The 24,331-nt window shown below is 43.3% G+C and overlaps 1 protein-coding gene and 1 long non-coding RNA gene across 3 annotated transcripts in view; one reads left to right on the top strand and one right to left on the bottom strand.

Moving 5' to 3' along the window:
* Window positions 1-22,904, top strand: part of LSG1 (large 60S subunit nuclear export GTPase 1) — a 31,134-nt gene extending 8,230 nt beyond the window's left edge. Inside the window, exons 6-14 of the mRNA XM_072812247.1 lie at window positions 3,422-3,482; window positions 5,057-5,233; window positions 10,369-10,779; window positions 13,475-13,576; window positions 13,702-13,847; window positions 15,505-15,626; window positions 18,570-18,649; window positions 19,377-19,550; window positions 22,407-22,904. Of these exons, the coding sequence (XP_072668348.1) occupies window positions 3,422-3,482; window positions 5,057-5,233; window positions 10,369-10,779; window positions 13,475-13,576; window positions 13,702-13,847; window positions 15,505-15,626; window positions 18,570-18,649; window positions 19,377-19,550; window positions 22,407-22,586 (1,453 nt within the window). The 3' untranslated portion in view covers window positions 22,587-22,904. The remainder of the gene's footprint in view (window positions 1-3,421; window positions 3,483-5,056; window positions 5,234-10,368; window positions 10,780-13,474; window positions 13,577-13,701; window positions 13,848-15,504; window positions 15,627-18,569; window positions 18,650-19,376; window positions 19,551-22,406) is intronic.
* Window positions 1,768-8,730, bottom strand: LOC140625050 (uncharacterized). 2 transcript variants are annotated; one of them, XR_012024436.1, is made up of 3 exons: window positions 8,552-8,730; window positions 4,547-5,363; window positions 1,768-3,899 (listed from the first exon to the last, which is right to left on the bottom strand). It is a non-coding gene; the product is annotated as an uncharacterized lncRNA (long non-coding RNA). The 2 variants fall into 2 exon arrangements; XR_012024437.1 differs by having other exon boundaries at window positions 1,768-3,673.
* Window positions 22,905-24,331: the final 1,427 nt, after the last annotated feature.

Below are 24,331 nucleotides of genomic sequence, written 5' to 3'. Positions count from 1 at the left end.
TTATGATATGTGGATTATGTCTCAATTTTTTTTTAAGTCGCTTACATACCTTTCTCTCCTGCTCCCACAGGGGCAGAGAGAGGGCTCTTGGGCTGGGGTAAGGAGAGGTCAGGGTAACAAGGCAAATCTCTAAGCCTGAAAAAAGTAGATGCTTGCCGCTGATCCCCAGGCTCTGTGCAGGATGAGGCTTGGAAAGACCCACTGGTTCTCCTGGGGAACCTCTGGAGCACAGTGGATCTTCAGGCCTCATGAGCAGTTGAACATGTGTAATGCCGCTTCCAAAGAGATGCTAATAAGCTTTAACATACTGAAACCTCATCTTGGAACGTCCCCATCTGCATATTTAACAGTATTGTTTTGGCTTTTTGCTTGTTTTTTTTTTTTTTTTTTTTTAAGGTTTTCTCCTACTTCCTGTGGTTATCTGTCTTTTCTCTCTGTTCCTTTTTTTCTATTTATTTTGGTTTCTGGCTTTTACATAAGAGGCCTTCCTCAGATGCTAAGTAATGTTTGTTGGGCATTCTTATATTTTTTGTTTTGTTTTTAAAGATTTTATTTATTCATGAGAGGCAGAGACACAGGCAGAGAGAGAAGCAGGCTCCATGCAGGGACTCAATCCCAGGACTCCAGGATCATGCCCTGGGCTGAAGGTGGCTGAGCCACCTGGGCTGCCCATTCTTATGTTTTTTTAAGATATTTATTTGCAATAGAAAAGAGAGTATGAGCGGGAGAAGGGCAGAGGGAGAAGCGGGATCCCTGCTCAGCAACTCAGGGCTCCATCCCAGGACCTCGGGATAGAGACCTGAGCCAAAGGTAGATGCTTACCTGACTGAGCCACCAGGTGCCCCATCGTGGTCATATTTAAGAACAAAGCATTATAAGATTGACAGGATCACCTGTTGGGTGGAATTTGCCAACTGGTGGACTTCACTGTACAAGACTGGGTAGGGGGACGCCTGGGTGGCTCAGTGATTGAGTGTCTGCCTTCCGCTCAGGTCATGATCGCCGGGTCCTGGGATCAAGTCCCGCATCCGGCTCCCCGCAGAGAGCCTGCTTCTCCCTCTGCCTGTGTCTCTGCCTCTTTGTGTCTCTCATGAATAAATAAAATCTTTAAAAAAACAAGACTGAGTAGGGATCAATTTTATTTTGTTGGAATACCCCAAGATGTTAGGATCTATAGGTGTTTTCCTTGGAACCAGTTTCCTAAAAGAATGATCTGCCAAGAACATGGCTAAAGGTGGTGGTATAATACAAGGGGATTGCACATTTTCACCATCTGTTATGTAGACTTAGATAATCCCCCCTTTTTTCAGTACTTTTTGCTACCTTTTTCTGTGCTTGAGGTCCTCCAATCCTGCAGCCTCTCAGGTTCATTTTCTCCATAATCACCTAGCCTTCTGCCATTGGGATAGGAGATTGGGGGGATAGGAGATTGTGGTTGCCTAGCTGGATAGAACAGGAGAGCAGACCTAAGAGCTCCTCATTCAGATTGATTTCAGTCCAACCCTTCACTTTGCTGAGAGACCTTCATCTGATGCTTCTAATCCCAAGTTCCCTGGGTTCTGGGGTGTGAACAGGCTTGCTTCTTGACTGGGCTTCCGGGTCTCATTGCTGCTGTTCTTCCTCTTTGTCTTAAGGAGCTTCAGAGTTTACGTTCATTTTTATAGGTTTTAAAGAGAGAACCATATATGTTCATTCTTTCACATTTGACAGAAAGGCACTATATGCACTTTATGTCCCTAAATAAGCAACTGGTTTTTCCCAGAGGGAGCCTGTACTTGTCGAAATGCCTCACTTCAATTAGTTTACACTATTACTTGCCATTACTTTCATTATGTGGTATTTTTCTGTTTATAAGACAGAGCATGTCTGTACCTTAAGGTATATAGCTTATATCACATGGACGTGGACCTGAATTATGTAGAAATATTATTAATAAAGCAACTACCGCCGCATTTTTTAACAGGAAATATTTATTGGTATGATCTGTACAGCAGATGTCTCCTGTTTGGTAACACGCTAGCTAAGCCATCTGCCTCTTTAATTTTGGAAAAGATTTGATGTGTGCCCTGTCACTGAGATTCAGGGAGCTGCTAGGGCCCTGAGGGCCGAACAGTGTATTCCAGGAAGCTTTTCCTGGTACATGGTCCACGCCCTGCAGTCTCATTCAGCTCACAGAGCCAGTGGTCTTCATTTTGCTGTTTCTTAGCTCAGTATTCTTTCTGCATGTTGGTAGGTAGACCTAATGTTTGTGGACTCTGCAATCCTTGTTTATTAGGCTTGGTCTGTATTTTGTAATCATTGTTGAATTTACTGTTAAATCCTCACAGCTTGAATGTGGTAGATACTACATTAAAGAAAAAATATCATGACCCACTTAATTAGAGAATTTAACAATAGTTTGCAATAAACTAGCAAGTCTGTGAGTTCCTTTGAATCAGAGTATTACGCTGGATATTTAACCATCCTGAAAGAAAATGCACTTTGTCAAAGCCCTGCCTTAAATGGTAAGCTTGATTTAATACATCTCCTCCCTGTCTAGCCTAATTGCATGATCATTACTTCAGAACTGGCTAACTAGGCGTGGGATTTTAGGCGACTGTTGTGAGCGTGTGTGCAGCTCATTTCCTTGCAGTGGCAGTGGCCGCTGGCCCTTAGAGCATCTCTCCTAGCCATGGAGGCAGAATGGAAGGAGGATCCTCCCAGGAAAGTGAAAGATTTCTTCGTGCAGTGCTAGGCTGCTGTAGTCCCTACTGCATCTGTGAACGCTCTGAGGAGCTTGCTGTCAGCTACAGAAAGTCTTCTTATTGCTGCAGCTCCTGTGTGACCGAAGAAACAGGACCCTCATTTCTGCTTTGGTGTGGCATCTTGAGTTGATTTTTCCTGTTTTGTGTTTGAGTGATTCAAACACATTTTTGCAGTAGGTAGATGATGATTTGCTAGATGTATGCTTTGTCTCATCAGCCCTGGGTTTAAATAAGATACAGGCTTTGATGGTGGCAGCTATCAGCAAGTGATTTATCAGTTTTCTGTAGAGGCCTGAACACCAGTGTATTCTGGAAACTGAGTATACAATAGGCCTCATGTTGGATTAAAGTATTTGGAATACTCTTTGCCTCACCAGGAGAGTTTACTAGAAGATACACTTGAAGCTTTAGCAGTGAAACATCATGAGAGGCTCTCTAGGACATGTAACAGCAAGAGAATGTGAGGATTGCAGGCACATCCTCTGGCCCAACTCCATCACTCGGCAGCTGGTGACTTCCCTATTTTAAGCTGTAGTTTCCTCACATATAAACTAGAGATAATTGTACCTTAAAACATTAAATGTGTAAAGGGCACAATAGTGGAAAATGTTTGCTATGATTATTATATGGTCCGTGTTTCACTTCACAATGATTGGAATCTCCCCTTTCTTTTACAGTGATATTGTGGTCCAGATAGTAGATGCTCGAAACCCACTCCTATTTAGATGTGAGGATCTGGTAAGTAAAGTGTGACAGGATTCAGATGTGCAGTCCTTGGAGCCACAGCAGGAGGGACAGCATAACTGCCAGCAAACATTCTGTTCTCTCCCGTAGCTGTGTTTAAGGAGGGCCCTCTCCTCCCAGGGTCAGGCGCTTCCGTACTGTCGCTGTTTAGACAGGTGTTTTCCTTTGAAAACAAGCGTTTCCATCTGCAGGAAGAGACAATCACATGACCTTTCTACCTTTTAGTTTAGAAGCCAGTTTCTTGGTATGCCTGGGTAGCTCAGTGGTTGGGCACCTCCCTTGGGTTCAGGTTGTGGTCCTGGAGACCCAGGATCGAGTCCCACGTCGGGCTCCCTGCAGGGAGCCTGCTTCTCCCTCTGCCTGTGTCTCTGCCTCTCTCTCTCTGGGTCTCTCATGAATACATACATAAATCTTAAAAAAAAAAAAAAATAGAAGCCAGTTTCTTAAGAGACATATGCCAGTGTTTCTCATTTAAGAGACATCAGTTGAAAAAAAAAAAAAAAAAAAAAGAGACATCAGTTGAAGTAGCATTGTGCTTATTACCCACATCTTACTGTCTTGTCTCATCAGAGTCTCTCCTCACGCCTTAGTTGTTACCTTCTGTGATATGTTTTGTTTTGTTTTGTTTTGTTTTGTTTTTAAAGATTTTATTTATTCATTCATGATAGTCACACAGAGAGAGAGAGAGGCAGAGACACAGGCAGAGGGAGAAGCAGGCTCCATGCAGGGAGCCCGATGTGGGATTCGATCCCGGGTCTCCAGGATCGCGCCCTGGGCCAAAGGCAGGCGCCAAACCGCTGCGCCACCCAGGGATCCCCCTTCTGTGATATGTTACAAGCAAACTAAGTTTGTAAAACACCAGAGGGAGTAACAGTTAAGGAGTGAAGACCACATGAAATAATGTGATACAGGTTTTAAATTAATTAAACACTGTACACATCTGAAGCGTTCCTATTAGTATTTGAGTCCATAGTAGTAATAGTACAGAATATTTTAAATCCACTGGTGAGGAACAAAAATCTTAATGATGGAACTCCTGTTGAAGTCAGCTTTTATACCTGGGTGTGTCTCCTAATGAAGAGCTGCGGTTGGGAATTAATTCCAATTACTGAGTCTTGTTTTTCTTTTAGACCTCAAAATATTTTTTATATGAAAAAATGAGCTTATTATTGGCTGCCATCACTTGGCTGAAAAATAGTCCCTGCTGGCTGACAGATCTCCTAGTTTTGCCATTCTTTAATTTTGTGTGAAGTAATTCAGCATTATTAAAGAGAGGAACTACATTGTTTAAAGGAAGAGAATCTGTTATACTTTGACAGGGTAGGACAGCATTTCCTTTTACCCTTTCCAGTTTCTTCTGCTGAGGATATTTCTAGGTGTATATGACCTAACTTTTTCAGAGCTTACTGAAAGGGTCAGTAGAATGTACCAAGATAAAAAATTTAAATTAGGACTGACTTAAAACTGAGGGCAGTAAAAACTTTAGTTCTAGTTGGGGACTTTAAATATAATTAGCCCAATTTTCACTTGCTTGAAGAGGCCTTTCTAAATATATTTGTCTTGCCTAGGAATGTTACGTGAAAGAAGTAGATGATAGTAAGGAAAACGTCATTTTGATAAATAAGGCAGACTTGTTGACTGTTGAGCAGCGGAGTGCCTGGGCCACATATTTTGAAAAAGAAGATGTGAAGATTATCTTCTGGTCGGCTTTGGCTGCAGCTATTCAACCAACTGGGGACTCTGAGGTAACCTGGGGGGCTTTTTCAGATTGTGTTTCTGGGAGGAGGATTTCAGTAAGCTTTGTTTTTCTCACTGAAGGTTTATGGGAATCCAGGGTTTTTGTTTGTTCCTTAAATGTTCTGATAGTAGGATGACCTATAGAAAAATGAGTCACAGGGTTACTTTTTCTGGCCATCAAATAGTCTGACATCTCGGGCTCTGTGTTATAGACTGATGGTTTTTTTCTTTTTTTTTTTTCTTTTTTCCTTTTTTAGATTTTTGAAAGGAAATTGTATAGGAAGCTTCATAATGACCTTATAATTGTTTTTAGCAGGAGGCAAGTACAACCAAAGTATGTACCTGTACTCCTCAGGACGTGATTAGAAGTTCTTTCGACATTGTTTTCAAAACAAACAACTGAAGTAATTCTAAAGATATACTGTGTTATTTTTTTTTTTTTTAAGATTTTATTTATTTATTCATAGAGACAGAGAGAGAGGCAGAGACGCAGAGGGAGAAGCAGGCTCCATGCAGGGAGCCCGACGTGGGATCCCGGGACTCCAGGATCACACCCTGGGCTGAAGGAGGCATCAAACCTCTGAGCCATCCGGGCTGCCCTGTTTTTTGTTTTTTAAAGATTTTGTTTATTTATTCATGAGAGACACAGACGAGAGACACAGGCAGAGGCAGAGGGAGGAGCAGGCTCCATGTGGGGAGCCCGATGTGGGACTCAAGGATCACACGCTGGGCCGTAGGCAGACACTCAGCCAGTGAGCCACCCAGGTGGCCCTACTATGTTATCTATTAACTCAAATTTTACAGAAATGGTTTGGGTTTGGTCTTTTTGTTGTTTTATTTTGTTTTTTTAAGTCCCACACCCAGTATGGGCTTGAACTTACAACCCCAAGATCAAGAGTCACGTGCTCCACCACTGAGCCAGCCCTCAGGTTTATTTTCTAATAAAAAAAAATACAACTATTAGCTAATAATGACTATCAAATGAAATCAGTAGTAGAGTCTTAGAGCTAGGGAAACCTGGGTGACTCAGTGGTTGAGCATCTGCCTTCCGCTCAGGGCATGATCCTGGGGTCCTGGGATTGAGTCCCACATCGGGCTCCCCCAACAGGGAGCCTGCTTCTCCCTCTGCTTGTGTCTCTGCCTCTCTCTGTGTCTCTCATGAGTAAATAAATAAAATCTTTAAAAAAAAAATCTTAGAGCCAGAAGAGACTTAAAGTATCTTTTTTCCTAGCCTTTTCCTTTCCTTTTCTCATATCTGTCAGCCGTCTAGAGATTATTTTGTACGTTGAGCTGAATGTCAGTGAATACAATGTCCTCCTCTTGATGAGCTCACAGATTAGCTCTGTGAATTCCTTCCCTCACCTCCATGGCAAAGTCATATAATCTGTTTTTTAACTACATTAAATGACAGAGACCAGCTAGCCCCCTCTTTGTCTACATTTAGAAAGTTTTTCAGTTTAGTGAAGCTAAGTCAGCCTCCCTAGCCTTTGATATAAGGACTCTTTCTTTGTCCCCTTCATTTTCTCTGTGTATGTTTTCTGGGTTCTTATTCATCTTGGACACGTTATCTGGGGCACTCTTCATCTCAGATGCCTATCTGCCTAATCAGGAAAACACTTAAAATTGGTGGCACCTAATTACATATGTTAGGTATTCAGAGGGACAATTGATTATTCCATGTCATCCGGATCCTCCCAGTAATTCTGTTTTTGTTAATTCACTGTATCTCAGAGGAGCTATGTTACACTCTTAGCTCATTTAATCTGTAAACAACCAAAAAGACTTAAGTCTCATCACTTAAGTCTCTCATGTGGAAAAGGTTTTTCATCTTATTTTTACCTCAACTTAGGACAGTACGGTTCCTCTGAAATACTGTTCATGATTTGGGGCTAAGGTAGAGAATTCATTTTGGTTGTGTAATTTGCTTTTCTCTCCTAGCTTTGAATATGCAAATTTTGTGTTTGTCCTTCTGATACTCTTTCCAGTCATCGGCAACATTGTTAAAACCGGACCAAGGAGAGAGCTCTGTAACCTTCTGTGAACTTAACTGAGCCCTCTGAACCAAAGGTTCTGATGTAATGAGTACTGATGTGTTCACAAGGATATAACAATAGTAATTATTCAGTTGTTACTCCTGTTAATAAAAATCCATAGAAAGCTTATCCTGTGCCAGGCACCACTGTCCTAAGCAATTTATACATTGTCTTCATTTAATCATCCCAATAAGAAACATAAATGCTTATTATCTTCAGGTAGTCTGGCTTCATAGTTTGTCCTTTTTTTTTTTTTTAATTTTTATTTATTTATGATAGTCACAGAGAGAGAGAGAGAGAGAGAGAGGCAGAGACACAGGCAGAGGGAGAAGCAGGCTCCATGCACTGAGAGCCCGACATGGGATTCGATCCAGGGTCTCCAGGATCGCGCCCTGGGCCAAAGGCAGGCGCTAAACCGCAGCGCCACCCAGGGATCCCCATAGTTTGTCCTCTTAAACATTATTGGCTTCAGTTTGTCTTCTTAGCCATTATCTCTATTGTTTCAAGTCTTTACTGGAAGCTGATGTTTTACTGAAGTTTTTAAATATTTATCACTGTATGGCTTAGCCCTGATGTACCAACCCAATAACTGTCAGAAATGGAAAAAGAGGGATCCCTGGGTGGCGCAGCGGTTTGGCGCCTGCCTTTGGCCTAGGGCACGATCCTGGAGACCCAGGATCGATTCCCACATCGGCCTCCCGGTACATGGAGCCTGCTTCTCTCTGCCTGTGTCTCTGCCTCTCTTTCTCTCTCTGTGACTATCATAAATAAATAAAAATTAAAAAAAAAAAAAAAAGAAAAAGAAATGGAAAAAGAGGGGATCCCTGAGTGGCCCAGCCGTTTAGTGCCTGCCTTTGACCCAGGGCATGATCCTGGAGTCCCAGGATCGAGTCCTGCATCAGACTCCCTGTGAGGAGCCTGCTTCTCCCTCTGCCTGTGTCTCTGCCCCTCTCTAACTTTCTGTGTCTCTCATGAATAAATTAAAATCTTAAAAAAAAAAAATGGTAAAGAGGAGCACCTGGGTGGGTGGCTCTGTAGTTGAGCATCTCCCTTCAGCTCAAGGCGTGATCCCGGGGCCGTGGGATCAAGTCCCACATCGGGCTTCCCACGGGGAGGCTGCTTCTCCCTCTGTCTATCTCATGAATAAATAGGTAGTCTTTAAAAACAAAAAGAAAAGAAAGAAAGGAAAAAAGATTACTTTCTGCAACTACTAATGTGATATTCCCTGAACTGTTAACCAAGTAGAACATTCCATTTTTGCATAATCTGTTCTCAGGGAACCCTTGCTACTACCTTCAGTTGTCTTCTAGGGTTCACCAGCTACCTTGTAGACCTGCTCCCGTGTATGACTGGGTTCGCAGTGTGTAGTTATGGAAAGTACACTTTCTCCCTTTTGAAGTTAGCCATCATTTACTCCTTCCACATCTTCTGAAGTATCTACCATTTTTCATGATTTCCCAAGACCAATAACTAGCTACCATTGTGACATCACTGCTGTAATCACACTTGTCATTTGAGTATCAAACATGAACTTACTAGGAATAATTTAATAGTCACTGTTTTCTCAACCATCTGAAGTTTGGTTCTTCCTTTACAGTTGTTAACCCCTTCTTTTTTGGGGAAAAATGACAGTTTTCAAGCTGAGTACCTGGTTTTCTCTTGGCTATCTGTTAAATTGCACTGTGTTTCCCCAAGGGATTGACTTTTCCCTTTTCAGGTTTACTATACTACCACAAAGTCCTTCTGTTGTCTTTATCATTTTTCCTGAAGCTAAACTGCTTCAGTTTTAGTTTTTTTAATGCACGTTCAGTTCACATTACTGTTTTCTGTTTGTTTCATATTTTTGAAATGATTCAGAAAAGCTCACAGTGAAGACACGCCATCTTCTTTACATTCATTGCTCATTTCTCATAGAAATTGTTTCCAGTTCTGTGGCTCTGTTATAAGCCATGCTGCCATGTTGCCTTTTGATTTGCCAGCCTAGCCTTGATCATGAAATCATGCCTATCTTCCCTGACATTTTGTTTATATCTCTAGTTTAGATTTAGTTTACTAAAATTTAGGATACTTATTTAACTGAGTTCATTGTGTCCTCTTCTATTATGGTTATTCATTCTAACACTAGGTAATTTAGAAATTATACAAGGTTTGTATCACTTCTAGATGCAAACCAGCTCACTCTTGTTGATTCAAATTAGTAATACTATATATTGTCTTATTTTTGCTTGTATTGTCAGAATTCTTAAGAATTAACATATCCCTGAAGAGTAAATTATTTTTGTTCTTTGTATATATGTGTATGATTTTCACATGTTTCGTTGCTCATGTATTTCATCCAGAAGGTGCTATGCTCCACAGTGCTTTGAGTTATTAAAGGCAATTATAAAGAAATAGCAGTTTCCTTAAATATGCAAACCATGGTCTTTAAAAATGCAAACGTAAAAAACTCAAAGTATAAACATTGCCCTTCTTGCTTTGTGCAAAGAAGAGAATATTAAATGTTTAATTGTTAATGAGAAATGCTTTGTTCTACAGCCTGGTGCAAAATAATGTACTGCCAAAGAACTCAGCTTGACACAGGCTTTTCTAAACGCTTACCTTTTTTTAAAGATGTATCTAGGGCAGCCCGGGTGGCCCAGCAGTTTAGCGCCTGCCTTCAGCCCAGGGCCTGATCCTGGAGACCCGGGATCGAGTCCCGTGTCAGGCTCCTTGCATGGAGCCTGCTTCTCCCTCTGCCTGTGTCTCTGCCCCCCCCCCCCTCTGTCTCTCATGAATAAATAAAATCTTAAAAAACATAAAGATGTTTTATATACATCTGATACAAAAGTAACAGACATTGTACAAAGTTCAAATGATATAGAAATATATAAAGCGAAGGTCCACTGCCCCTCCCATCTCCAGGGGGCACTACTGTTAATAGTTTATTGTGTCCTTTCACCAAAAGGCCTGCCTTGTCTCCCTATTTTCACCTTTTCTGGTTTCCTTTATAACTTACTTGGCTTCCCCTCTGTTCATCTGAGATAACCAACCCTGAGTACTTTCACTAGAGTGAAAGGTGCCATTGTTGTCCCTTCTGAGCTTTTTGGTTTCTTTCATTTCATTGAAAACAGGTGAACAGGAGTGCTGGAGAAGCCAACACAGCCGAGTCTGAGAAGTCCGGTTGTGAAGAGGCTGCAGTTCCATGCAGTGAGCCTAGACATCTCCCAGACAGGGCTTCCCTCTCACTTAGTGATGTTACCACTAGTGATGAAGATGCCAGTGAGTATGAGGACTGTCAGGAGGAGGAGGAGGAGGTTTGGCAGACATGTTCGGAAGAGGACGGCAACCCCAATGAAGAGGCCTATGGCCGGGACTGGCAGGGAAGCTGCACTGCGGATTCTGAGGCTCAGGGGAGGAACACCCTGCGGAAGAGGCACACACACAATTTTAGCCATCTGGTATCAAGGCAGGAATTGTTGGAAATCTTTAAGCAGCTACACACTGGGAAGAAGATGAAAGATGGACAACTTACGGTTGGACTGGTAAGATGAGATAGGTCCTGAGATTGTTATTGCATGGGTACCTTTTTTGTTTGCTCTTTAAGATATATTTTATTTTAGTGAGAGAGGATCCCAAGGAGACTCTGCACTGAGTGCAGAGCCCAGTGCACAGGGCTCAATCATACGACCCTGAAATCTTGAGCTGAAACCAAGAGTTGACTACCCAACTGATTGCATCACCCAGGCGCCCCACCATTTATTTCCAATCTGTTGGTAGCTACACTGGAACCCAAGGGCCGAACCAAGCTTTTGGTGTCCTAGGAGACGTTATTGCCCTCTTGTTGCCCACTGGCACTGTGGGAATAGGTAAAGCCCAACTCTAAAGAACGAGCTCTCTCAAGGCTTACACTGGTTATGCCCCTATTCCTATTAATTATCTTCTCCCGTCTTCCAGTTCAGCCCTACCACACGTGTGGCTTACCAAGAGATAGTAGAATGAGAAAACTTCTAAGGTTGTCTTCAGACTTGCAGTTCAGTAATCTTACCCTCTATCGGCTTTTGGTGTGAAGTGGTCCTTGCTAGCTTGTACTGTAAATGTTCCACCTGCATTTTAAGGAGAATCCCAGCATCTTTCGGGCCAGGCAAAGCATGGCTGCCGCTTTAGTTGCCTAAGAACAAGGGAAAGGAGATCACATCCCTAGCTGTGTATATGCTAATTCTAGAGGTGGCTGCGAGAAGTGCTTGGACTTTAAAGACAGCACAGCTCCAGAGGTCCCATCTTTAGCTAAGGAAACATAAGATGTTAGAGAAGGTATGTTAAAGGCCTCATCCAAGAGATCAAACTTGTGAGAGAAATAGATTGTGGCAGATTTAAAATCTTCTAGCTCTTAAGTTACATGCATACCCCCCTCCCGCCCAAGCCTAGTCACTGATTGTAGCAGGTCAACATCTTTGTTTTAAGATTTATAAATAAATAAATATATATTTATTTATTTGTTTGTTTATTTTTAAAATTTATTTATTTGAGAGAGACAGACATAGAGCACTAGTTAAAGGAATTGCCCCTGGAGCCAGGCAGACCTAGTGCTACTGTGAATGGATTCACTTGCTATAAACCTTGGGGAACTTACATCATTTCTTTCAGCTTCATTTCTTTATATTATTGCTAAAAATTCATTTTCTACATGCCATCAGAAAGCCCAGCTTCCCTAAAAGGTAGTTTCTTTCTTTCTCACATGTATGGAGATGCTAAACAGACTCTTCATTTTCTGAATGTTTTACACTAGAAAACCTGAGACTAGGTTAATTTACTCCTGCTGTGAACATTTATTGATCACCTGCCACAGGCCAGGCATCCTGCTGGTCCCTAGCCATGTATCAGGAGACCAGACAGACAGAGTCCCCACCCTCCCAGAGCATGTAGTTCCAAGTATGGTGAGTGAGAGAGGAGGACAGCCAGCGGCCTTTGGAGTGTATAGTGAGGGAGCCTGAACTGCAGAAAGTGGAGCAGATGACAGCCACAAAAGCACCCCACCAGCAAAAGGCATCTATACAAATAGTAATATGTCATCTAATCAAAATACAAATAAGCACAAAGCATGAGGAAAATACTGAGATTAATGAACAGTTATCTGAAATTTTTATGTAAGAGCTTGCACCTTAAAGTATAACATTAGGCTTCAACAAAGCAGCAGTGGAAGGGCCTTCCAGACAAACAGAAGGTAAATGTTTAAGCAAAGCCCCAGGAATGGAAATATATTCATGGAACAGTAGGTGACAGCATGGCTAAGTGTGGAGAGCAGTGAGAGTGGAAACCAGAATAGTGAAACTTGTCTGTTAAGAGGCCTGTAATAGAGGTGGAAGGTTTGGGCGCTTTCCAATGGAGTCGGTATTTATAATCTTTTAGTCATACTGATGGAGGATTCTTGGAACCACGTAAGAGGGAATTGGATTTAGAGGCACACGGAAAAGTCTGAGAAAAAGCCTGGAGCAAGGCTGGCACGATTTGAGCATTTATTTGCAAACCCTTATATGATTCTGCTAAGTGTAACCGAAGAACTCCAGTAGCTTGTTTGCACCTATCAAGTCAGTGTGCCACTTAAAATTTTTTCAAATTTTTTTTTAAAATTTTTATTTATTTATGATAGAGAGAGAGAGAGAGGCAGAAACACAGGCAGAGGGAGAAGCAGACTCCATGTACTGGGAGCCCGACGTGGGATTTGATCCCCGGTCTCCAGGATTGCGCCCTGGGCCAAAGGCAGGCGCCAAACCGCTGCGCCACCCAGGGATCCCAACCACTTAAAATTTTAACCCGTAAGACAGAGGCTTGCTAATAGGTTACTAAAATTTAAAAATGAATTGTATGTTGTGATGATTAAAATACCTATTCTGATCCTCGACTTCACCCCCTGTGTGGAAAATACAGAAACCATGAGATGCCTGCATGATGGGACATTGTGGGGGGAGCCGGAAATGGGGCTGAGGATTACTGTAACACCTGCTGTTACAGCAAGACCAATACCAATCAAATGTACTTAGCTTGACTGTTCCCCACTGGAAACGTGTCTGAGTACGTATACCCACGCCACAGGGCAGGAAACTGTCAACAAACAGCCTCTATTTCAAATAATCTTTTGAAGCAGCCAAACACTTAAGCTGCTGCTGTCCTGTGTTTGTATTATCTTTGGCTCGATGGGTGTACTGTTTGACTCTTGAGTAACTTAGGTGTCTCCCGCAGGTGGGCTACCCAAATGTTGGTAAGAGTTCCACAATCAACACCATTATGGGTGACAAGAAAGTGTCTGTGTCTGCCACACCCGGCCACACCAAGCATTTCCAGGTATTTCTGCAGCACCAGCCGGTGCCCCTCTCTGGGTGTTTCTCTGAAGGTCCTCACTACTTGTGTGCTGCTCTTTTCCCTTCCTCCGCTGTGTGCCTGACAGAAACTTCTCCCTTGTCTTTCAGACTCTCTATGTGGAGCCTGGCCTCTGCTTATGTGACTGCCCAGGCCTGGTGATGCCATCCTTTGTCTCCACCAAGGCAGAGATGATCTGCAATGGAATCCTCCCAATCGACCAAATGAGAGACCACGTCCCCCCTGTGTCACTAATATCCTTTCTGCTTTGCAAAGACTGGTTATTATGTGTATATTAGGGCTTCGGGTGGTTTGGGACCCCGCTTTGCATTGGATGTATTTAGGATTGCTGTTGACGGAAAAACCTGAACTACTCAGTAGTGATCTGCCCAAGTTTATACAGTGAGGTAGCGTCAGGACTGCAGAAGTGTAGAACCTTGTGTCCTGATGGCAGCAATGTCCCTAGTATGAATGGAAGAGCCCAGGCTGTGGATTTCAGCCCCGAGTTGAGTCCTGACTCTGGTGTTTGACTATTTGTGTGACCTTGGTAAGCTTGCTTAACCTTCTAGAAACATTCTTTTCAGAAAAATGCCAGTAATAGCTACTTTGCAGTTGGTTGTAAGAATTTATATGATAGCCAATTTAATGATGTTTATTGTATGCTTACTGTGTGCTTCACACAACACTTACCAAGTAATTTCATTTAATTCTTTTTTTTTTTTTTTTTTTTCATTTAATTCTTAAAGCGCCCCTTGACGTGGGTATTGCTGCTGTTCCCGTTTGTTCAAGCTTCAGGAAAGTGAGGCACAGAGAAGTTAGACAGTTTGCAAGATAGGACAGCTAACGTGTACTAGTTAGGAACTCTGCTGCCTCCCGGCATAATCAGTTAACTTGTTAACTTATGTGAAGATCTAGGACAGTGTCTGACATGAAGAAGTATTCATAGGTAGATCTGCTGAGAACCGTGGTGTCAAGGTTTGACCCTCCTTACAAGCCAGCAGGTTAGTCTGTTAACTGTTCCAGGGGTGCTGGTGGAAGGTAGGAGACTGCGTGAAACCGGCACGTGATTTGGTACTTTCTAAGTAGGGTAAAATTTCTGGCCTTGCACAGTTCTTGACAAGTCCTTAATGCCTGCCCTGAAGGCCACAGCTCTGTATGCACCCCAATTCGATTTCTCTTTCTGTAAGAAATAATGAGAGAGAATTCATTTACCAGGATACATAAAATACGATATATCGCCAAGATGCTGTATAAAAGTACTGCACTAAACCTACCTGTAGTGACCTGGGTAAATCTCAAAATGTTACATACAGGTATAACACCACTTTTGTAAAACCTGTCATTTCACAGAATAGTACTTTATATTGACAGACACTTGGGAATGTCAAAGCCTGAGAAGTGGGCTGGCGGCTGCATCACAAACTCCACTTACATCTGGGAGGCGGGGGGGGCTACGGTGGCAGGAGGGGCTGGTACAGCATTTAAAGTTTGCGTTTTCAACAGTTTGTATAGTAGATGACATTTTTACTACCTCTTGAGAGTTGAGAACACAGGTGTTAGAGTATTTAATGCTCCTCTGTGTATTTTCAGCTTCTCTGTGAATCAGGCGTGTACTGAGCATTTATTATAAGCCAGATTAGGTTGGCTCCTGCGGAGACCACAAGCATGAATCAGCCATGGCCCTGCCCTTGCCGACGGTCTGGGGGGCATATGGGGCATGCGCATAAATAACCTGGTACAAGGTAGAATGGTGTTTAAAGAGAAAAGTGTTCAAAAATTAATGAGTAACTACACTTCTTTTCTGGAGAGGTAAAAGGGCTTCTGTCCTAGAAATGTTGAATTAGAAGCATGTGTCAGAAGCCAAGGTTGGGAGGGGTCAGTTGAAGGGAATGGATTCCTTGACGAGCTTACATTTGCCAGAATATTCCGAGACATGTCTTAGAAGCTACCTATGGCATTAATATTATAAAGCCTAGAGAGGATGAAGATCCCCATCGACCTCCAACATCAGAAGAACTACTGACAGCTTATGGATGTGAGTTGTGATTTATTTTAAAACATGACCAAACTGTAACTTAGTAAATGAGAGAACTACTCCTGTGAAGATACAAATTCACATTTTTCCTTAGCATTTGTCATGTCATCCTCCACTGTTGTTGCTTTTGTTGTCTCTGTTGGTGGGGGGGTTGCCCCCAGGCTGCGTTGGTGGGGGGGTTCAGAATGCCGCAGGAAGGGGGAGAGGGCTGACTGCTGCCTGAGTGGTATAACACTTCAGGATTAAGTGCTTTCTCGACTTAGAGAAGGACATGATTCGAATCCCTGGCCTCTTCCTCAGGTCTGCCCTTTGCAGACCCTCACTGCAGCGCTCGTGCCCCTCCCTGTGCACAGAGTTGAAAGCCACTGCGGGGAGCAGGGGGGAGCAGGGGGCGTGCCAGCAGCTGTCTCAGGCTTCTGAGATAAGGCCCTTAGGGCATTCACTGTGCTGATTGAACCCAGGTGGGGACCAGGGTTCTGGCTGAGGCTTTGTTGGCTTTCTCCGGAGTCTTGTCCCAAACAGAGAAGAAAAGGGATATTGGGAAGAAAATGAATATGCTGTCATAGCAGGATAGGAGACTGTGAGGGCAGCATGGGAAAGGAAAGCCCTGACTGGGACAGAGCACTGTGGTCAGGACAGGGACACAGAACAGCCTCCCTCCCCTTCCAACACTCCCTGGGAAACCCTGTTTGACATTAGAATGAGTCTACAGCTCTCCCATCTCCATGTCTTAACCCAGTTCTACATGGGAGCTATCGGCCTATCATTTCCAACTGATTGTGATTTACTTACCTTAAGTATAAACTTTAAAGGTGGTCTAGAGGAACCTGTGTCTGTCTACCTAAAGAAATAGCAATGTTAGAAACATGTCCGTGCATTTATGGCATGCCTTTAAAGCAGTGGCCACCAGCTGAGAAGGAGTTCAGCTTATTTGAGTGATTTGGTACAAAGAAAAGAAAAAAGTGTGTATTTTTCTCACAGAGATATGATATATAAGTGATATGAAGCACACTTAAACCAGGACTTGAACTTGATTTAGTTGGGAGACTTAAAGACTTAAAGAGGATAAAAAGTAAGCATTTGTGATGAGACTAGTGTAGTCACAAAATCCTAAAACTAAAAAAGACCTTGGGGACATTTGGGTGTCTGCCTTCAGCTCAGATCATGATCTCAGGGTCTTGGGATTGAGCCCCACGTTGGGCTCCTTACTCAGGGGGGAGCCTGCTTCTCCCTCTCCCGCTCCCCCCACGTGTGCTGTCTGTCTGTCAAATAAGTGGAATCTTTAAAAAAGAAACTAAAAATGGGCAGCCAGGGTGGCTCAGCGGTTGAGCGCCGCCTTCAGCCCAGGGCGTGACCCTGGGGTCTTGGGATCGAGTCCCACGTCGGGTTCCCTGCAGGGAGCCTGCTTCTCCCTCTGCCTGTGTCTCTGCCTGTCACTCACTGTCGCTCGCTCGCTCTCTTTCTCTTTCTCTTTTTCTTTCTCTTTCTCTCTCTCTCTCTCTCTCTCTCTCTCTCTGTCTCTCATGAATAAATAAATAAAATCTTTTAAAAAGTGACCACAGGGCAGCCCCAGTGGCGCAGCAGTTTAGCGCTGCCTGCAGCCCAGGGCGTGATCCTAGAGACCCAGGATCGAGTCCCATGTCGGGCTCCCTGCATGGAGCCTGCTTCTCCCTCTGCCTGTGTTTCTGCCTCTCTCTCTCAAGTTGTATCTCTATGAATAAATAAATAAAACCTTTTTAAAAAATTAAAAAATAAAATAAAAAGTGACCACATATATGTAGTTTCCAAGATCATCTGCAGGTCTGTAAAGAATAATTTCTGGCAGTTCATTTTATCATTTTAAAGATATTTGACAGAGACATAGCGAGAGAGCACATGCAGGGGAGCAGGAGAGGGAGAAACCGGCCGTTGTGGAGCAGGGGGCCCATTGCGGGGCTCAGTCCCAGGACCCCGGGATCACGACTTGTGCCAAAGGCAGATGCCCGGCCAACTGAGCCACCCAGGCTCAGTTCATTTTAAAAGATGTTGCTAAATGATTTTTAATTTGCCTTTCTTTAAATATTAGTGAAACAGGACATCTGTCCATATGTAGCCATTTCTGTTTCTTCTGGGAATCACCTTTGTTACGCATCTTTTCTTTTAATGATTTGTAGGACTTCGTTGTGGTTTCTTTAGCCCTGTAGAAGTGAACAATTTTAATGGGCGCTTTTTTTTGTTGTTTTTTTTTTCCTTTTTGGCTTATGGGATTTGGTGTTTTGCTTGGGAGGGTCTTCTGTATCTCAAAAGGACAAAACTGTTTCCCTGTAATATCTTTTTTTTATATTCCTTTAGATTTTTAATCTGCCTAAATGTATTTTTGTGTATTGTGTGAACTAGAGTTCTGTTTTCTTCTAAACTGGAAGAGCCTGCTACACAGCCAGTAGGTGAGGAAGCTGAGTTTTGAATCCCACGTCTGCCAGAGCCCATATTCTTAACCACAATGCTCTGCTACTCCCTCTAGTTGAGTCAGTATTAGAGGGATCTCCATAGTGTGTTTGAGAAACTGGGAAAACCTAGATACATTACTAAACAGGAAGACTTACTGTATTGCTTTTGGTTTTGCTAATAATAGTGATAACATAGCATTCTATGGGTAGCCTCCATGATTCAATGTTTTTAAAATTAAGAGATGAAAGAAATAACTGGAGTAGAGAGAGCTTGAATGTCTGTCACCATTTGGTGCTAGGCTATCAGATAGAACGATATGGTCTGTTCTCCTGGATTGTCAGCTGTCTTTACAGTGCTAACCAGGATATCTTCTAGGATGATAGTTGCTTTTTTAAAGCTAGAGAGTTGGGATGCATCGTTGTGGGGTAACAGACCAAACCTCCATCACTTTGGTTATCTTTGTTGTGACGTTCTGGCTTCTAACTTCAGTGTTGCACCATTCATTTCTCCTCCCAGACATGCGAGGATTCATGACCGCCCATGGGCAGCCAGACCAGTCTCGGTCCGCTCGCTATATCCTGAAGGACTTCGTCAGTGTAAGTGAGCCCGGCTCCTTGTTGCTCTGAAGTAAACAGGCCTCCTTTCTCACCGCGTGCTCTTAGATGCCGGCAACCTGTTGAGTTAGAAAAGACCTATTTCCTCACTGAGATGGTGTCATTGGCAAGAGGCGGCAGAGCTCTGGGAAGCACGGGAGTAAAATTGGGCAGCCTACTCTCTTTCCTTCAGTTCAGGAAGAAAGGAATTAGTAGAATATTTGTGTGGATAAATTATGGATTTAGTTACCATTTGTAAAATTGTGGAAGATGAGAAGAAGAGTTAAAACCAACCACAGTTGATAGAAAGCATTTACTACAGTGGGAAGCAGAAAACTAGTGCCCAGGGACCAAGTGCAGCCAGCCCAGCATCCCTGTTAGGATAGTCCTGCTGTCCAGTTTTGTCCCGGGAAATATTCTAAGTGGTCACGTCACTGTACTGATGGATACTTTAGCAGAAATGCAAACAAGGTGAAGAGGAGCACAGAGGAGAAAGGTTTCCTCCTAGGCTGGGGGGCCGAGGGCCAAGGGCCGGCAAGGCCTGTGGAACACGTTAAGGATTACAGTCAGTGTTTTTTGTTAGGGCTCTCCAGGCAGGTGACCGAGCTCAGCTCAGCTCAGCTCATCAGAAAGCAGGAAGCCTGTCAGAGGATGCGTGGTGAGAGGTCTTCTCTGGGGACCTCTTTCTTCTGGGATAACACAGCTGTTACACGTCTTGTCGTCTTTGTAGGGTAAACTTCTATACTGTCATCCTCCTCCTGGAAGAGACCCTGTGACCTTCCAGCATCAACACCATCGACTCCTACAGAACAAAACAAATGGTGGTGAACTAAAAATACATCCAGGCGAAAATAAAAAAGCAAAACAGATTGAAAATATTGTTGATAAAACTTTTTTCCATCAAGTAAGTTTTAAAGCTTTTCTTTACCTTCTGTTCACCTCTTAAAGAGCAATTTTATTGAAATACCCATAAATTCACTCTTTTAAAATACAGTTCAATAGTCTGTAGTATATTCAGAGTTGTGCAACTTTCACCATAATTTTAGAGAATTTTTATCGCTCCAGGAAGAAACACGGTACCTATTAGCAGTCACTCACCATTCCCCTTTCCCCCCAGCCCCTGCCAATCACTAGTCTACTTTCTCATAGATAGATTTGCCTGTCCTGGACATTCCACACAAACGGAATCACCCGCTGGGGCCTTTTGTGGCTGGCTCTTTAACTTGGCATAATGACTTCAAGGTTCATCCATGTATCAATACTTTATTCCTTTTTATTGCCAAATATTCCATTGAGTGGATATACCACATTTTGTTTACTTATCAGTAGGTGGAATTTGGGTTGTTTCCCCTTTCTTCTGTTATAAATAATGCTGCTGTGAACATTCATGTACAAGCTTTTGTGTGAACATAGATTTTCAGTTCTCTTGGGTAGATAATTAGTGGGATTGCTGGGTCATATGGTAACTCCATGCTTAACATTTGAGTTAGTGCCCAGCTTTCCAAAGTGGCTGTGCCATTTTACATTCCCACTAGTAATACATATAAGAGCTCTAATTTCTTTGCACCCTTACCAGTATTTTTTCTTTTTTTATTTTAGCCATCCTAGTACATGTGAAGTGGTATCTCATTTTGATTTGTATTTCCCTAAGGATAAATGATGTTGATTATCTTCTCATGTGCTTATGTGCACATGTGTGTCTTCTTAGGAGAAGACTTCTGTTGAGTGTTAAGAGCTCTTTATATATTCTGATAAAACCCTTTATCATAATTTGCAAATATTTCCTACCATTTATTGGGTTTTCCGAGCCAGTACATTTTAATAACTTCAGTTGTTTATATCACAGGTACAGTTAATATGCTGCATTTTATTTATTTATTTTTAAAGATTTTATTTATTTATTTGATAGCACACACGCAGGGCAAATGGCAGACAGAGGGAGAAGCAGGCTCCCCACGGAACAGGGAGCCCGATGCAGGGCTCAGTCCCAGGACCCTGGGATCATGACCTGAGCCAAAGGCAGACGCCTAACTGAGCCACTCAGGCACCCCCTGTATGCTGCATTTTAAGACCAAATTTATATGCAGAACAGTTAAATCCTATAACTACACTTAATATATTTATTAAATTCTGCTTTTGTGACTGCTACAGCCAGAAAAGTTGGAGCAGGGTAAGGATCGTGTCTATCCAGAGAGTGATTTTTTCTGTATTTATACGATGCTTTGTGTGCCTCAAACACAGTGAGTTTGTTATGGCGGGCCCAGCACATAGTATTATCCTCATTTTGTTACCTACCACTGAGGACATTGAGCCTCATGGAGGGTAAGTGACATATTCAAAGACATTTGTCTTAATGGCAAAGCTTAGATAGAACTTAGATTGTTGTGGCTCCTGGTGTGAATTGTCTGGGCAGCCTTTAGAAGGAAATTTACCAGTATGCAAAAGGATCATAGGTTCTTTCTTGAACCTACTATAGGCACGCAGGAGTAAATGAAATTTTTAAGTGTTTACAAAATGTTTCTAAAGGTCATGTGCAAGAAAGCTGAAAACTTATAGTTACCAAAGCTTTAGCCTCTAGAGTAACATTTTACTATTAGAAGAAGGTAAAATACTGGGCAGCCCGGGTGGCTCAGCGGTTTACCGCTGCCTTCAGCCCAGGGTGTGCCTGGAGACCCAGGATCGAGTCCCGCGTCGGGCTCCCAGCACGGAGCCTGCTTCTCCCTCTCTGCTTCTCTCTTTCTCCTCTCTGTGTTTCTCATGAATAAATAAATAAAATCTTTATAAAACAAACAAAAAAAGATAAAATACTGCCTTACACTTACAGAATCATATGGGATTAATTTTTTTTGAAGTAAACTTAAAATTTGTTTAGTTTTTTTGTTTTTGCTATTTCATTGTGTTCTACTTAAATAAAATCACAAGTTTACAGAAATGTTTTTGAGCATTTACTATGTGTGCCTACTGCACTAGGACCTAGAATAACCAAAAGGAGTGAGATGCAATTACTGTTTTCAGGGCAGTCACATTGTAGCCAAGAGGAGATGGGCAAGTTAACAACATGACATGTTAGGTCTATGGCAGAGGTACAAGACAAGTATTTTGTAAATCCAGATTGGGGAGCAGTTCCCCTTGGAGCTAAGAGGAGAGAGTAGGTGAGTGAAAGCACAGAGAGGAGGTGATATCTAAGCTGGAGTCCAAGGGACAAATAAAAATGTGCCAGTTGGAAGGAGTGGTGAGGGCAGTTCTCCAGGCAGGGGGAGTAGTGTGAACAAAGGCATAAAGGGGACTCGCACACCATGTGAGGGAATAGGAACTTGATTCCCCAGGCTTCAGGGAGCCACCAGAGGTTTGTGAGGACAGGAAGAGAGAGACGTGAATGGAGAACTCTAGTGCAAGTGTGGACCCTGGATGAGAGGAGCCTTGCAGTAGACCAGTGAAAGTTAATGCCAGGGCGAGAGCAGGGTGGGTGGAGAGTAGGGGATAGATGCACAAAATCCTAGAGCCTGGGATCCGTGGAACTTAGTGGCTGGCTGTGTGTGACAGAAGAGGAAGGCAAAGGGAGTGCTATCTTGGTGGCTGGGAATAGGTGGTATTTGAAGCTATGAGACTAATAAGCAAAGTTGAGGACAAAGAATGTGAGAAACTTAGTTAAGAATGGGAAGAGAAAGCAGCAGCGAAGGAAGTGGAAGTCGGCTAATCTTGGCGTTCTCCGCAAATAATACTGTGCTTACATCTCCGATAATGCTGTCTTACTTCCTAGGAAAATGTGAGAGCTCTGACAAAAAGCGTCCAGGCTGTGATGGGCTACAAGCCTGGGAGTGGCCTGGTGACTGCGGCTACTATGAGCTCTGAGAGCAGGGCTGGGAAGGCCTGGAAAAAACATGGCAACAGAAATAAAAAAGAGAAAAGTCGTAGACTCTACAAGCACCTGGACACGTGAGCTTGGGCTGCAGCAGAAATGGCATCTGCGTGGTGCATCTGGAATAGAACAGGAGCTGCTCTGGCCTGTGATGCCGTGGAATGGACCCTGCTCTTGTGGCACGCAGCCACACCAAACAGTATCAAGGTAGAGGGGCCCCTTGGAGCACCAACGCTGTCCGTCATCTCGGAGCCCCAGAAACCTCGTCCTATAGAAGGCTGGGCTCAAGATGAGGGCGCAAATGATTGGATATGTGTGTGAGCAGATACACAGATGCATACTCATTTGTAAGTTGAGGTTTTTTTGAAAAGATCTTAAAATTAAATTGCCACTAACATGTTTTATTGGTTTTTGTAGACACCCTGCCATTTGGACATTCCATGTTCTTTAAACAGTTTCAGTTTGCCAAAACATGACAGGAATTTTTTTTTTTTTTTAGATTTTATTTATTTATGCATGAGAGACACAGAGAGAGAGAGTCAGAGACACAGGCAGAGGGAGAAGCAGGCTTCATGCAGGGAGCCCGACACGGGACTCGATCCCAGGGCTCCAGGATCAGATCCTGGGCTGAAGGTGGCGCTAAACCGCTGAGCCACCCGGGCTGCCCTACATGACAGGAATTTTAGATGGTTTCTTTCAAGAACATTATTTAGGTTAGTGATTCTCAACCCCACACCTACCCAGTACACCCCTCGTGAGCAGGCTCCATGCAAGGAGCCTGATGTGGGACTTGATCCTGGGTCTCCAGGATTATGCCCTGGGCCGAAGGCAGACGCTCAACCGCTGAGCCACCCAGGCGTCCCGCGTCAGTAGTTTTTAAAAGCTTCTGAAGGCCTCGACCTTTTATTGAAAAATCCCCATCACGTGAGGCACCCCTGCAGAAGGAAGCCTGCGTTTTCCAGTAGGTAACTACAGGGGGGGTGGGAAGATGGGGAGATGATCAGCTAGTTTTTGTTTTAGGCATAGGGATCCCTCATCTCCTTGGTACTTAAAACCATCTAAAGAGGCAGGTTACTCTTACAGTGCCATTGTTTGCTGTTTTAGCCTCTCGCTTTACGTCCGTTTCTCTTTTTCTGTGAGCCTCAGTATTCCTATTCCCTTAACTCCGATCTTACCCTGTTTTATGTGATAGATATTTTTGGAAATCTAAAGCAAGTTCTGGCTTTCTCCAGAAAAATACACGTTCCTGTAAAAAACAGAGTATCACGACCTGTATCCGAAGAACACAGACCCTCAAAGTTCATCTGTGATTTGCAGTTAAGCCTTGCCCTATGTGGCCATAATGAATTTAGGATATATTTGAAAATGTCTTCCACCAGGAGAATAAAAAACAAAGTACGCTGTTCGTGTAACAAAACCCGCTTCCTGGGTGGCGGGAAGGGCACTGGAAGATGCCTGTAGCAGGCGTTGGGCCTGAAGCAGTAGGGCAGTTAGCAGGAGCCGGCCTTCCGGTCGTGGGGGTTGTGGACGTGTTCTCAAAGTGCGGGTACGCCCAGGAGAAGCTCCTAAACAGGTAGGGGTTAGTGTTGTAAGCCTTTCAGCACCGAGTGGAAGGTTACTGCAGACCAAGGCTGAGGCAGGCTGGCAGGGGCAGAGCCGAGGATGTTCTCAGGTAGCGTGGGAGAAATGAGACCTCGGTGAAAAGCTCAGGATAGAAGAGGAACAGCGCTGGCATTTGAAAATACACTTGGTTCCCTTTACTGAGAAGCCAGCCTAGTTGTGTGGGAGAAACTTGCATGCTGAACGAGCAAAACCTACACTGATGT

The sequence above is a fragment of the Canis lupus genome, chromosome 35 (assembly GCF_048164855.1).
Source record: "Canis lupus baileyi chromosome 35, mCanLup2.hap1, whole genome shotgun sequence".
Taxonomy (NCBI): domain Eukaryota; kingdom Metazoa; phylum Chordata; class Mammalia; order Carnivora; family Canidae; genus Canis; species Canis lupus.
The sequence above is the reverse complement of the archived record's forward strand: the minus strand, read 5'-3'. Positions and strand labels throughout refer to the sequence as shown.